The sequence below is a fragment of the Pongo abelii genome, chromosome 13, assembly GCF_028885655.2.
Source record: "Pongo abelii isolate AG06213 chromosome 13, NHGRI_mPonAbe1-v2.0_pri, whole genome shotgun sequence".
NCBI lineage: Eukaryota > Metazoa > Chordata > Mammalia > Primates > Hominidae > Pongo > Pongo abelii.
The window spans coordinates 92,589,291-92,601,906 of NC_071998.2; the positions used below are offsets into that span (position 1 = coordinate 92,589,291).

The window sequence follows — 12,616 nt, forward strand, 5'->3', positions numbered from 1 at the left end:
GTGCCAAATTCTTTCTATAATTATATCATCCATTTTATTTTATAATAAGCATAGGAAGTATGTACTGTGGTTATTTATTCTTGGGCTAGGAAACTGAGGCTCAGAGATGATAACTGACTTGTCTAGTATTAATGACTTTAGTAGGCATTTCACAGATCTCTTTCAGCTCTGTAATTCTTTCAACACTGTAGTATTAACTTCTGGCATAATCAAACTGCGCTTTTCTGATTTTGGCATTACAGGAAGGTAGATTCCAGAACTTTATTTTTGGTCTCTTCACCCTTTGCCCATTGTCTCATTTCTTATCACCATCCTATTTAGAAATTTATAGTCATGTAAATTTAGCCTTGACTTTTTTTTTTTTTTTCTTTTTTGTTTTCGAGACGGAGTCTCGCTCTGTCGCCCAGGCTGGAGTGCAGTGGCGCGATCTCCGCTCACTGCAAGCTCCCCCTCCCGGGTTCACGCCATTCTCCTGCCTCAGCCTCCCGAGTAGCTGGGACTACAGGCGCCCGCCACCACGCCTGGCTAATTTTTTGTATTTTTAGTAGAGATGAGGTTTCGCCGTGTTAGCCAGGATGGTCTCGATCTCCTGACCTCGTGATCCGCCCGCCTCGGCCTCCCAAAGTGCTGAGATTACAGGCATGAGCCATCGCGCCCAGCCTGCCTTGACTTTTACTCTACGATTTAATTTTTTTTTTCCTCCAAGAGGAATATGGGGATAGTTGTGGAATTAATGGATCCAGGTTAAAGGGTTGGCCAGAAAAATTGCTAGTTTTTACTCTATGTTTTACTCTATTGTTGCTTTCCTTACATATATTATGTCAGTTTCTGCCTTTTTTTTTTTTTCTATCAGGAAAACCGCTTCATCTTCTGCCAAAATGTCAGGAATTGGCAATAAAAGAGCAGCTGGAGAACCTGGCACCTCCATGCCTCCTGAGAAGAAGGCAGCTGTTGAAGATTCAGGGACCACAGTGGAAACAATTAAGCTAGGAGGTGTCTCTTCAACGGTATGAGGAAACAGTGCCATGAAAGTGTGCTTTTCTTCTGTCAGTTGCAACTTGAAACTAAAAATTCATGGAAGCTTTCTGGAGTATGGGGAAGCTATTTGAAAAGAAGAGGGAAACAATACAGGCTGAAAGTAGGTAAAATGATGTGGTAGTCAGTTCTGGAGGAGAGGTAGATTGACAGTTCTTTGTTTTCAAGGTGTACTTGTATTCTTTCTAGAATCTGGGAATGTGGTGCCTGATACAACATTAACTGTAGGTATTTAGCAGTGGGAAGATATACATTTATTTTTCATTCATTGAAAAAGTCAGTACCAGATTCTAAGACACAGTTTAGCAATCATGGAGAGTATGGTGAAGAGTGAGAGTCTGAGACCAGACTGCCTGGGGTTGACTCTGAGCTGTACCACTTCCTAGCTGGCTGACCTTGTGTTACCCTTCCTTTGCCTGTTTTCTTGTCTGTAAAATGTAATTAGAGTACCTGCTACATTAGATTTTTATGCAGATAAAATGAGAGTCCCTGTTAAGGGCTAACACTTTGCATTTAATATAGTAAATAGTCAATAAATGTGAGCCATTCATAGCTAGTATTGGGCTAGATAATATAATGGTGCATAACATAGATATTATCCTTGCTCTTATGGAGCTGACAAAATGAGTATTATATACCAAAATCTCATAGTAATGTTTTATATCTGTTAGACGTCAGAAGTTTACAGGTTTTGATCTACATCAAGATTTTGCTTTTTTGAAAATCAGACATGGGGATGTGATGTTAAAATGCTTTACATTTGTATGGCTTGCAAAACCACATCTATAATTTGATTTTGAGGCTGAGGTTTATTTTAGAGAGGCTGATTATTTTTTTTTTTGAGTCAGGATAATGGGAACATTCATAGTGAGTTGTTGATGAAGTGCAATTTCTGAGGCTGCTTGGGGTTCTGGTACTTAATATTGCTGGCAGGAAGTAATTTTTGTCTTAGCACTGCCTTGCATCATGCATTCCAAAGGCATTTATTCACTCAATATATAAATATTTGTTGGGTATTTGTTATTTGCCAGACACTGTGCTTTACACTGAAGACAGCCCCTAGACTTTAGTTTGTAGGGTAGCACTGACAAGGGAATAGACTGTTTAGAGTGGGATATGTGCTGTTCACAGGGATAAGCACATACTTATGGGAAGCACATAGCACACACCCCAGTGTGGACTTTATCCAGAGGCAATGAGGAGTTATTGGATAGTCTTAAGTAGGAGACTAACATGCTCTGACTTGTGTTTGGAGACTATAGAAGAGCAAGGATTATAAACAAGAGTCCAGTTAGCAGACTTTTTTCTTCTCTCCTTTTTACTCTCTTTCGCTATAACTGCATCTCTCCAAAGGTGGGGATCTGAGGCATGTATCCACTGATCCCCGCTCCAGTTGGTTGAAGGTTGCCATTGAAAGCAGTCCCTCCTGTGCATTTTGAGATTACTGTTATGAGCCAGCTGTGATTGCGGGACAGAAAAACTGAGTCTCCAAAGTGTGCTTGAAGTGGGAACAATGGCAGCGTAAGTGGAGCTGTCCACCACAGCTGTGCTGAAATCTGGCAGGCTGACAGGACTTAGCACAGAGTTTTTGCTATAGGAGGCCTTTGCAGTAATCTTAGTGAGAAATCATGGTGGCTTCGACCACTGTGGAGGTAGTATTGATAAGATCTGCTGATGGATTGGATAACTCACATGAAAGATAGGAGGGAGGATCATCCCAGGATTTTGAAAGTAATGGAGTTTTTACTTATTGAGCTAGAGAAGTGTATGAGAGGAGCAGATTTTTGGGAGTCATGGAGGATGAATTGAGTTTGGTTTGGTTTGAGACATATAAGTTTGAGATATTTATTTGACCTCTGAATGGATAGGTAGTTAATAAGCTGGATACTGGAGAGAGGTCTGGGCTAAAGCTGTACATTTGGGAATCGTCATTTTGTAAGTCATGTTTACATCTGTGAGACTACAGACTCCTTTAATGAATAAGCATAAAGAGGTCTGCTGGGGCACTACAATATTTTCATGTCAAGGAATGAGAAAGGACTAATCAAAGATACAAACAAAGAGGGACCAATGAGATAAGAGGGTAGTAAGAGAGAATGGGTTCCCAGAAGCTCAATGAAGAAAGTATTTCAAGAAGGAGCTGATTAGGTGCTGCTGATGTGTTCTCATTCAGATTTCAGTTGGAACAAAGGGAGTAAAGGGAGGACTGAGGTGTTATATTTAATAATAGAGAGTTCATTGGAGATACCAAAACACCTATGTTGGTGAAATAGTGGGGATGGCACCCTGTTTTCAGTGAGCTTAAGAGAATATGAGGGGAGAGGAATTAGGAAAAAGAGAGTAGAGACAATGCTTTATAAAGGAGTATCGCTGTAAAGTAGATGACTATATAATGACTGATCATAGAATTTAAGTTCAGTAAAGAAGGAGGTGAGAGAAGTGAAAGGTATAGGACCAATGGATTGTAGATCCTGGAGAGGTTAAAGAATTTTTGGAGTAAGGAAACTGGAGAGAGTGAGCTGGAAAAATAGTGGTAGTTGTGAAGAATGAGGTGTTTGAAATTGAGCTTATAGAGGACATGTAGGTACAAGTAAGACTAAATGTGGGAGTTGGTGGCTGAAGGAGGTAGAAGACAAGATCATTGGTGAAGAGGTGGTCAATGACTTGATGATTCAAGTACAGGAAAGGTTGTCTATACGGATATTGAAATCATTAAGAATGAAGACAGGAAAAGTATTGGAGAGTGATAATAAGCTAGGTGCTAAGTCTTTGAGAAATATGAGGAAACGATATGGGCATTTACAGATGAATTCAACAGAGCATGGCGGCAGGTGGTATAGGCTAATGGCATGAGCTGCAGAGGTAGGAGGTTTTAGGGAGGAAGGTGGGGTAATGGCCTGGAAGTGGCAATGGAAAATAAGGAGGATATTCATCCCTCTCTGGCTTCAAGGGGTGTGGAAGAGAAATAGCCACCACTGGAGAAGCCTGAAGGGAAACAGTTTCTCATCCAAGTTTCAGTTAGAGCAAGAAGGGAAAGGCAATGTTCAGAGAAGAGCTTCAGGATATAGTTTATTAATAGTGTTAATAAACTGGTACAGTGGGAAAACTGTTGACTACTTTGGCATATTAGGAATGTTTTAATTAAAATGGAAAAGAGAAAAATGAAACAAAAATTGGTGGTGTAATAAACAATTGTTACTTTAAAATAATGATTTCATTAATTCCGTAGAAAAGTAAGACTATTTTTCCACATGCTGGTTCTTTGCTTGTTATATCCCCCATCCCACCTCCCACCAACCCCTCCCTGGCTTGTCCTAGGGAAGGAGCTGGAGAGAGAAAAATATTGAGAGGGATGTGAAATTACTAATGGAGTGAGAGTTTTGTAGAGACAGAAGAGAACAGGATCCTGAGCACAAGCTGAGGTTTTAAGAATGTGTGCATAATTGTGTGAATGGGTCAAAGAGATGGGGAATTGAAGTGTTTTCCATCTGATGGCTTCTATTTTCTCATTAAAATAGGAAGTAAAGTCATCTGTTTTGTATGATGTAAAAGGGAGCAGGGTTTGGTAGAGGTTGATGTTGCCTTGGTGGAGAATGGGTGATAGCTCACTTGATAAAGAAATATTTCTGGACCAATTATAAAATCTGTTTAGGCTCAGAATTCATTTTGTGAAGGCACCGGTTTCGGTGGTTTGATGAACTTCTCTAGAAGTCTCAGCATACTGGGTACAGGAATGGAATAGCCAGATAACTGGATTAATTCAGATTGGGGTTTGTTCACAGAGATAGAATAAAAGGATTAAGGGCAGAGAACCAAGGAGGCTGTTAGGCAGGTGTTGGAAGGAATGTACTATATAGCATATGATTAAGATATTGAAGGTAGCAGAGATAGAAGGAGACCGAAAAGGAGAAAGAAAAGAATTCAACATTCTGGAGATCTAGATGAGGTAAAGGGATTGGTATATTGGGTTAAGGGCATGAGATACCTGGAAAGACGTGGTGTTATTCAGGGAATGGGAAGTTGGAATTTAAGATTTCAGATGTGGTACAGTTCCAGATAATGACAAAAGTCTGAGATGTGTCTTTTGAAATGCATGGCTGAAGCACAGTGGAGGAGATAATCATTGGAGTGAAGGAACTGGAAAAACTGACAGCCTAGATGCTAGAGGATTGGATGGTTTGTCCACATGTATGGTGAAGTCACCAGATATATTGGCAGGAACTGGGATAGACAGGGACCCAGGTGCTGAAGTCTTTAATGAAGGAAGGATGGTGCTTAGGAGATAGATGACAGTGTTGATTGGAGTCGAAGGTGATCTAGCTGGATGGTGGCCTTAAAATAGCATTACTTTGTAGATGTTCATGTGACTAGAACAGCGAGATGGGTTGAGGTTCTGGTGTATTTGTGTGTATTATTCTTTCCTCACACCATCATATACCTGTTGTTTATCTCTTCTGCTTCTACTTCTTAATTACTTGTAAGATTTTTAAAAAGTCAATAGCTTTATTCATAGAAAATAACTAATGAATAATTGTGACCTTGTTGAGTTTAACGGCTCATTTTTCTAATTTCTTTGTGGAGACTAATACGATTGGTTTACTGGGCAGGAGGAGCTAGACATTCGAACACTGCAAACCAAAAATCGCAAGCTGGCAGAAATGTTGGATCAGCGGCAGGCCATTGAAGATGAACTTCGTGAGCACATTGAAAAACTGGAACGACGACAGGCCACTGATGATGCCTCACTATTGATTGTCAACCGATACTGGAGTCAGGTAGCTAACTTGTTTATTTGCTCAGATTTTTATTTGACCAATTTAGTTCTCCTTACTGTTCTCATCATTTCCAAAGTTGTATTCTTTGTTTCTTCATAATTGTACCTACCCTTCTCCAGTTTGATGAAAACATCCGTATCATCCTTAAACGTTATGATCTGGAGCAGGGCTTGGGAGACCTACTCACAGAACGAAAAGCCCTTGTTGTGCCTGAACCAGAACCAGACTCTGATAGCAATCAGGAGCGTAAAGATGACCGAGAGAGAGGCAAGTGTTCGTGATGGATTCTATCACTGCATGCTATCTGGGTTTTTGAAGTAGAGCTCTGCTTTGAGGCTTTCCATTTGATGGAAAAAAAATGAATTTTGTTATTTCCAGTTTATAATTTTGGGGGGCTTCTTTTTTTCCCCCGTGTCCTCAGGGGAAGGGCAAGAGCCAGCTTTCTCTTTCCTTGCTACTTTGGCCAGCAGTTCCAGTGAAGAGATGGAGTCTCAGCTGCAGGAACGTGTGGAGTCTTCCCGCCGAGCCGTTTCCCAGATTGTGACTGTTTATGATAAATTGCAAGAAAAAGTGGAGCTCTTATCCCGGAAACTAAACAGTGGAGGTGAGGCAAGACCCTGGAGGGCGGGAGTAGTGGAGGAGGAATAAGAATTCATTTTTGCATGCTAATTTGTAGTTTGCAAGCTTATGTATTTATTTTTATTTATTATTTATTTTTTAAGAGATAAGGTTTCACTGTGTCACCCAGGCTGGAACACAGTGGCACCATCGTAGCCCATTGCATCCTTGAACTCAAGCAATCTTTCTGCCTCAGCTTCCGAATAGCTAGGATTATAGGCACGTACTACCACACCTGGCTAATATTTTAACCTTTTTGTAGAGAGGAAGTCTTACTATGTTGCCCAGGCTGGTCTCAAACTTGGTCTCAAGAGATCCTCTCTTCTGGCCTCCCAAAGTGTTAGGATTACAGGCATGAGCCACTGTGCCTGGATTACATATTTTAATTAAATTTTTAAAAATTCCAACCTTCAGTGTTACTGGTAATGTCTTCATTATGGCATATTAATCTTTTATCAATGCTTCTCATTTTGAGCCACATGACAGTCCTTTAATAAGCTGAGGAAAGAGTTTATCAGCTCTATACTGATACACTCTATTAATGACAGTTTTGTAAATAGCAGAATTAACTTTATTATTTAATAAACAGCTCTGATATCTGGATATTTTTATCGTGTATGTAGGCTATTGATTTACAGTGATAATACTTTATTTTAAATAGCAACTGTATTATTTAATAATTTATTAGTTACAGAATTTTGACTTGAAAAAGTTAATTTTTACTTAACTATTTCATTTTTCATTATCTCTAATGTTTTCAAAAAGAGTTGGCGCAGGTTTTAGAGTTGACATATGATCTGTATGGTTAAAAGGATTGTTAGAAAATATTCTATGGATGAAAGAGTATTTGAAATAAAATAATTATTTGGAATAATTGTGTTACTTAGAGTTAATGCAAAAATTTGTATTTGTATAGTAAAGTATTTGTGTAGCTAGGTTACATCTTTAGTCATTTGTGGCATAAATACCTTGCTCAAATGCAAAAAAAATGCCTTGATTTCATGTTTTCAATAATAATCATGGTCTAGTTGTAATATCTTAATTTCCCTGCTTATCATTAAGATGTTTAACCTTTCATTTCTGAAGGAAATAAGTTGAATGTAATGGAGGTTGAACCATTGGATGAGCATATAAGAATTGTATTATTCTGTAATTTTGCTTTTAAGGGTAATTGGGCTAAGTTGTCAACAGAATTAAGCAGCTTGTAGAAGGCCTGTGAAAATTTGGTCAAGGGTTTCTTTTGCTTTTCCATTAGATTATGCATTTGTGTATTTTATTATAAGGAAAACAGATACTCGTTTAAAAATATACAAGTCAGAAATACAAATAAGTAGACTACAAAAGTTTCCCCATTCTCATTTCTCAAAGATAACCATTCTAAACAATGTGTTTTATGTCCTCTCAGACTTTTGTACGTTTGTATTAATATATTACATCTACTTGCATGTCCCCAGCTAAACTGTGTCTTGGTTCAGTAGTTTGGCTCACTCTTCTTTGTTTCTCTAGTTTCTAGCACTGCGTCTGGCATCTAGCAGATGTTTAGTCAATGGGGAATGAATGAATGTGAACCTCCCTCTCACCTAATATAAAATAATGGTGCTTTGTGTATGCACATATGCTTCTTTCTGCTTGGGCTCTAATTGAATAGTTAGAAGGTACTGTTAAATTTTAGTAATATGGTAATTAATATGCCATGTGCATAGACTATGTTAAACTTGATTTCATAAATGTATATCAAGTGAAACAATTGTTTTATTTAAAAAGGGAATAAAATGAGTAGTATATCAAATGACTTTAAAATTACTATTTGATGGCATGCATTTTAAGGTCAGGTTTAAGTTAAAAAGTAGAAACATTACAAATAGCCATGCCATTATTTGTAACACAAAAGGCAATTGCCATTGGTAAACTGAACTTTCTAAGAGATAAAGATGTATAAAGTATGAATTATAGTATCAGTTGTAACTTGTTTGAAAGTTCATCCCCCCTCACATGTTTGTTTGGTCTTTGATTCAAAAGAATTGCATTTATGGGCTTGTTTATAAATTCACTAAACATTTATTGAACTTTTATTGTGTTCTAGGCCCTGTCCTCAGTGCTTAGGATATTGAGAGGACTAAAATTCAGTCTCTACTTCTTAACTCAGGTTATGAATCAGAATCACCTTGGGAGTTTTCTGAGCATATTCTTATTTTTAGCTTTGCCCATGGAGGTTCTTATTAAGTAGGTATGAGATAGGTCCTAGGGAAATGTCTATTTTAAAAGTTCCACAAGTGATTCTGATGGGCAATCCTAGCTTGAAAACCATGAAAACCACCATATGACCAACCTGTTCTGTATTGATACTAAGAGTAATGCCAAGAGGTGATATGAGAAAGCATGTTTTTCTTCCTGATAACTCCCTCTGACGGGTGGTATATATCCTGAGAGTATCTGGTTTCATTTAATAACATTTGGATTTCAGCTATAGTGTTTGCAACTCTAATTTTAAACATATGAACTTGGTGTAATAAGTTCTGTGGATTTGCCTACCTGCTTTGTAAATAGTAGTGTACATTTTGGTTTTTAAGCTTCACAAGTGCCCCTAACATAGTATTTCAGAATATATGATATGAGAATATGTGATAAGAGCATATGATTCTTGCTTTGTTATTCAGGCTGGTCTTGAACTCCTGGCCTCAAGTGATCGGCCTGCCTTGGCCTCCCAAGGTGCTAGGATTACAGCGTGAGCTGCTACACCTGGCCAAGGATACACAGTTTTAAAATTTGACACTATAGGCCAGGCACGGTGGCTCACACCTGTAATTGCAGCACTTTGGGAGGCTGAGGTGGTGGATCACCTGAGGTCAGGAGTTCGAGACAGCCTGTCCGACATGGTGAAACCCCATCTCTACTAAAAATACAAAAATCAGCCGGTGTGGTGGCACGCGCCTGTAATCCCAGCTACTCTGGAGGCTGAGGCAGGAGAATCGGCTTGAACCCAGGAGGCAGAGGTTGCAGTGAGCCGAGATTGTGCCACCGTACTCCAGCCTGGGCGATAGAGCAAGACTCCGTCTAAAAAAAAAAAAAAAGAACAAAAAAAAAAAAGATACTATAGATGCTAAATTAAAGTATAGTTCTTCTTCCCCAGATACTCTGATAGTGGAGGAAGCAGTGCAGGAGCTGAACTCTTTCCTCGCACAGGAGAATATGAGGCTACAGGAATTGACAGATCTTCTTCAGGAAAAGCATCGCACCATGTCTCAGGAGGTACTTAACCAAAAAGGAGAGATGGCTGTGTCTAGTGGGCTGTGGCAGACGTTGACTTACAATTCTGAGCACCTCAAAGATTACCTTACTCTAGAAGGCCTATCATATCATAGGGGATTTTGTAAAACACAACATAACTCCAAACCTCCAAATAATGAATTACCCTAAATATAAAAGACTGTATAATGTTATTGAGGAATGGTGTGGTAGAAATTCCACAGGGAATGGGGAAGTAGAAACTACTGTATTGATGATGTCGTAGGAATTTGAGGAATGTCAATTTTCAGTCTAAACTTGGGTGCAAATAATGCCATGATTAAACCATGCCAAGATTTGGACATTTATTTATTTACACAAAATGATCAAGATAAAGTGATGATAGTCCTTAAACGACTTTTCTGATACTTCTGATGATCATTTTGATTTAGTTCAAAATATATTCTACTGGAATTTGCCCTACCTTAGTTTGGCCACTGAATTCTCATGCTAATTAGTAATTTAGTAGTTACCATTTACTTAGTGCCTAGAATTTAAGCACTTTATGAATGTTATCTCTCATGGCAAAACAACTCCCGTTTTATTGCCAAAGAAACAAATTCAAAGAGGTTAGTGATTATTCTGAGGGCACATAGCTAGAAAGTGATTGAACTGTGTTGTGACTGTAGGTCTGTTTGACTTCAAAGCTCTTGTTCTTCATATGCCTTTGTTTACTAAACTCCAGTGTTAAGGTCCATGCTGGCCTGGTTGCGTGAATGTCATCTGGGGAATTTATTAATTCATATGGATTATCCTGGACCTTCAAAGGGGTTAGACTGTAGTAGCCCTTATAAATAAACTGGAGTCTAGTAAGAAAATAGAATATTTTTATCATGTTTTAAGACATTGACTAGGTGCTACCAAGATGGAGAGGTCTTCCTTTTCTAGCTCTTTGACAAATCTCAGATAGTATTACTAACCTGGAGGGCAGTTGTTTGCTAAACTGTGATATCCTTGTTGGCTCTCGTGGCTGGCTGTTGATGCTGCCTGTCAGCTGGGTTAATTGTCCACTGGGATACCTACAGGTTGCCTCTCCATCATGGTAGTCTCAGGATGGTTGGAATTTTTACATGTTGGCTGACTTCTTCCAGTGAGCATCCCAAGATCACCAGGTAGAACCTTCATGGCCTTTCTGATATAGCCTCAAAATTGTGTAGTGCCATTTCCACTGGGACTCTAAAGTTGACCCAGATTCAAGAGGAGGGAACAAAGTTCCCACCTCTTGTTCGGAGGACTTTCAAAGGATTTTTGTGTCATGTTTTAAAACCTAGCACAAAGGGTATATATAGATTAATGTGAACATGTAATAGTTTAGTAGTTAAAATACTAAAATAGTGTTAGCTGGTGTATAGCTCCTAATTAGAGTATCTGACTCTAGATTATAGTATAATCTATACTGTATTGTATCTGACTCTAGATTGCTCTGGGGTGAGCTTAAAAAAGAGTATGGAAGTTTTCCTTTTGTTCTGAATGGATTACCTTTTGTGGGAATGTGGAGAGAGAAATTTGGGGGTAAAAATGGTTTTTTTGAAAAAAATATATACCTAACAAAACAAAAGGTATTATCTTTTATCTCTCAAAAATTACAAAATTTTTATGAGTTTGTGGTCTGTCCAGAGAAATGGTGCTTTTCAGAGGTAGAAAAATTATTGAATCTTAGGTGGTCTTTTCTTTGTGTGAGAGTTCTCATAGACTTTAGACTTAAAGTTTGCATGATTATAACTGACCCAGAATTGTTGGAGGAATCTGTGATTTCATTTTTATAATCATGCATTGGGAAGAGGGTGAAGTATCTTCTATTTGACTCTTTTCTATAATTACACATAAGCAAGGGTTAATATTGTGGAATTTGGTCTTCTTTTGCTATATGTTTCTGAATGTTTGTCTTTGGGATGTAGTTCTCCAAGTTGCAGAGTAAAGTGGAGACAGCTGAATCACGAGTGTCTGTCCTGGAGTCCATGATTGATGACCTGCAGTGGGATATTGACAAAATTCGAAAGAGGGAACAGCGACTCAACCGACACTTAGCAGAAGTCCTAGAACGGGTCAGTGCTGTTTTATGGCTTGGAGATTAGAATCATTTTAAGGAGTGTTCTCAGGAACACTCACCTTGGGGCATGGTACTTGAGGGAAAAAACTCATCCTTTGAAGGTACATTGGTTATAGTCTGAAATCTTAGAGTCTCTCACTAAAGAATCTTTGTCTTCTCTGTAGGTGAATTCCAAAGGTTATAAGGTGTATGGAGCGGGGAGCAGTCTGTATGGCGGCACAATCACTATCAATGCTCGGAAGGTAAAATCAGTGACTCAGAACATGTTTTGGACTTTATGTCAGCCTTCATGCTTAGCTACTTAGGATTGTGTTCACAAGGGACATCATGGGATTTTGCTGGAATGGTGAATCAGTGAAGATAGGAAGCTTAGAAATGATTTAAGAAGAATACTTATTTATTCTCTATTTTTCTGCTTCTCTCCAGTTTGAGGAAATGAATGCAGAGCTTGAGGAGAACAAAGAGTTGGCTCAGAACCGTCTCTGTGAGCTGGAGAAACTTCGGCAAGACTTTGAGGAGGTCACTACACAAAATGAAAAGCTGAAGGTAGGAACGCATCCCTGAAGGGCAGTAAAATCAGACGTTTTGCTGATCAACTCACGTATATACATAGTTGTGAATCTGCATATTTATGAGGGATAAGAGAAATGTAGACAAAATCCAACAACCTTTTATGATAAAACTCTTAACAAATTAGGTGTAGAGAAGTGTACCTCAACATAATAAAGGCCATATAAAACAAGCCCACAGCTAACATTATACCCAATGGCGAAAAGTTGAAAGCTTTTCCTTTAAGATCAGGAACAGGATAAAGATGCTCATTCTCATTACTTTTGTCCTAGCCAGAGTAATT

The 12,616-nt window shown here is 38.7% G+C and overlaps 1 protein-coding gene across 5 annotated transcripts in view; it reads left to right on the forward strand.

Annotated features, from left to right (window-relative positions):
- Positions 1 to 12,616, forward strand: part of RNF20 (ring finger protein 20) — a 31,406-nt gene that overhangs the window by 699 nt on the left and 18,091 nt on the right. For all 5 annotated transcript variants that reach the window (XM_002820047.5, XM_054520379.2, XM_054520380.2 and 2 more), the window contains 8 exons: positions 854 to 1,007; positions 5,643 to 5,810; positions 5,930 to 6,077; positions 6,232 to 6,414; positions 9,559 to 9,677; positions 11,612 to 11,758; positions 11,928 to 12,005; positions 12,190 to 12,309. In XM_002820047.5, the coding sequence (XP_002820093.2) occupies positions 879 to 1,007; positions 5,643 to 5,810; positions 5,930 to 6,077; positions 6,232 to 6,414; positions 9,559 to 9,677; positions 11,612 to 11,758; positions 11,928 to 12,005; positions 12,190 to 12,309 (1,092 nt within the window). In that variant the 5' untranslated portion in view covers positions 854 to 878. The remainder of the gene's footprint in view (positions 1 to 853; positions 1,008 to 5,642; positions 5,811 to 5,929; positions 6,078 to 6,231; positions 6,415 to 9,558; positions 9,678 to 11,611; positions 11,759 to 11,927; positions 12,006 to 12,189; positions 12,310 to 12,616) is intronic.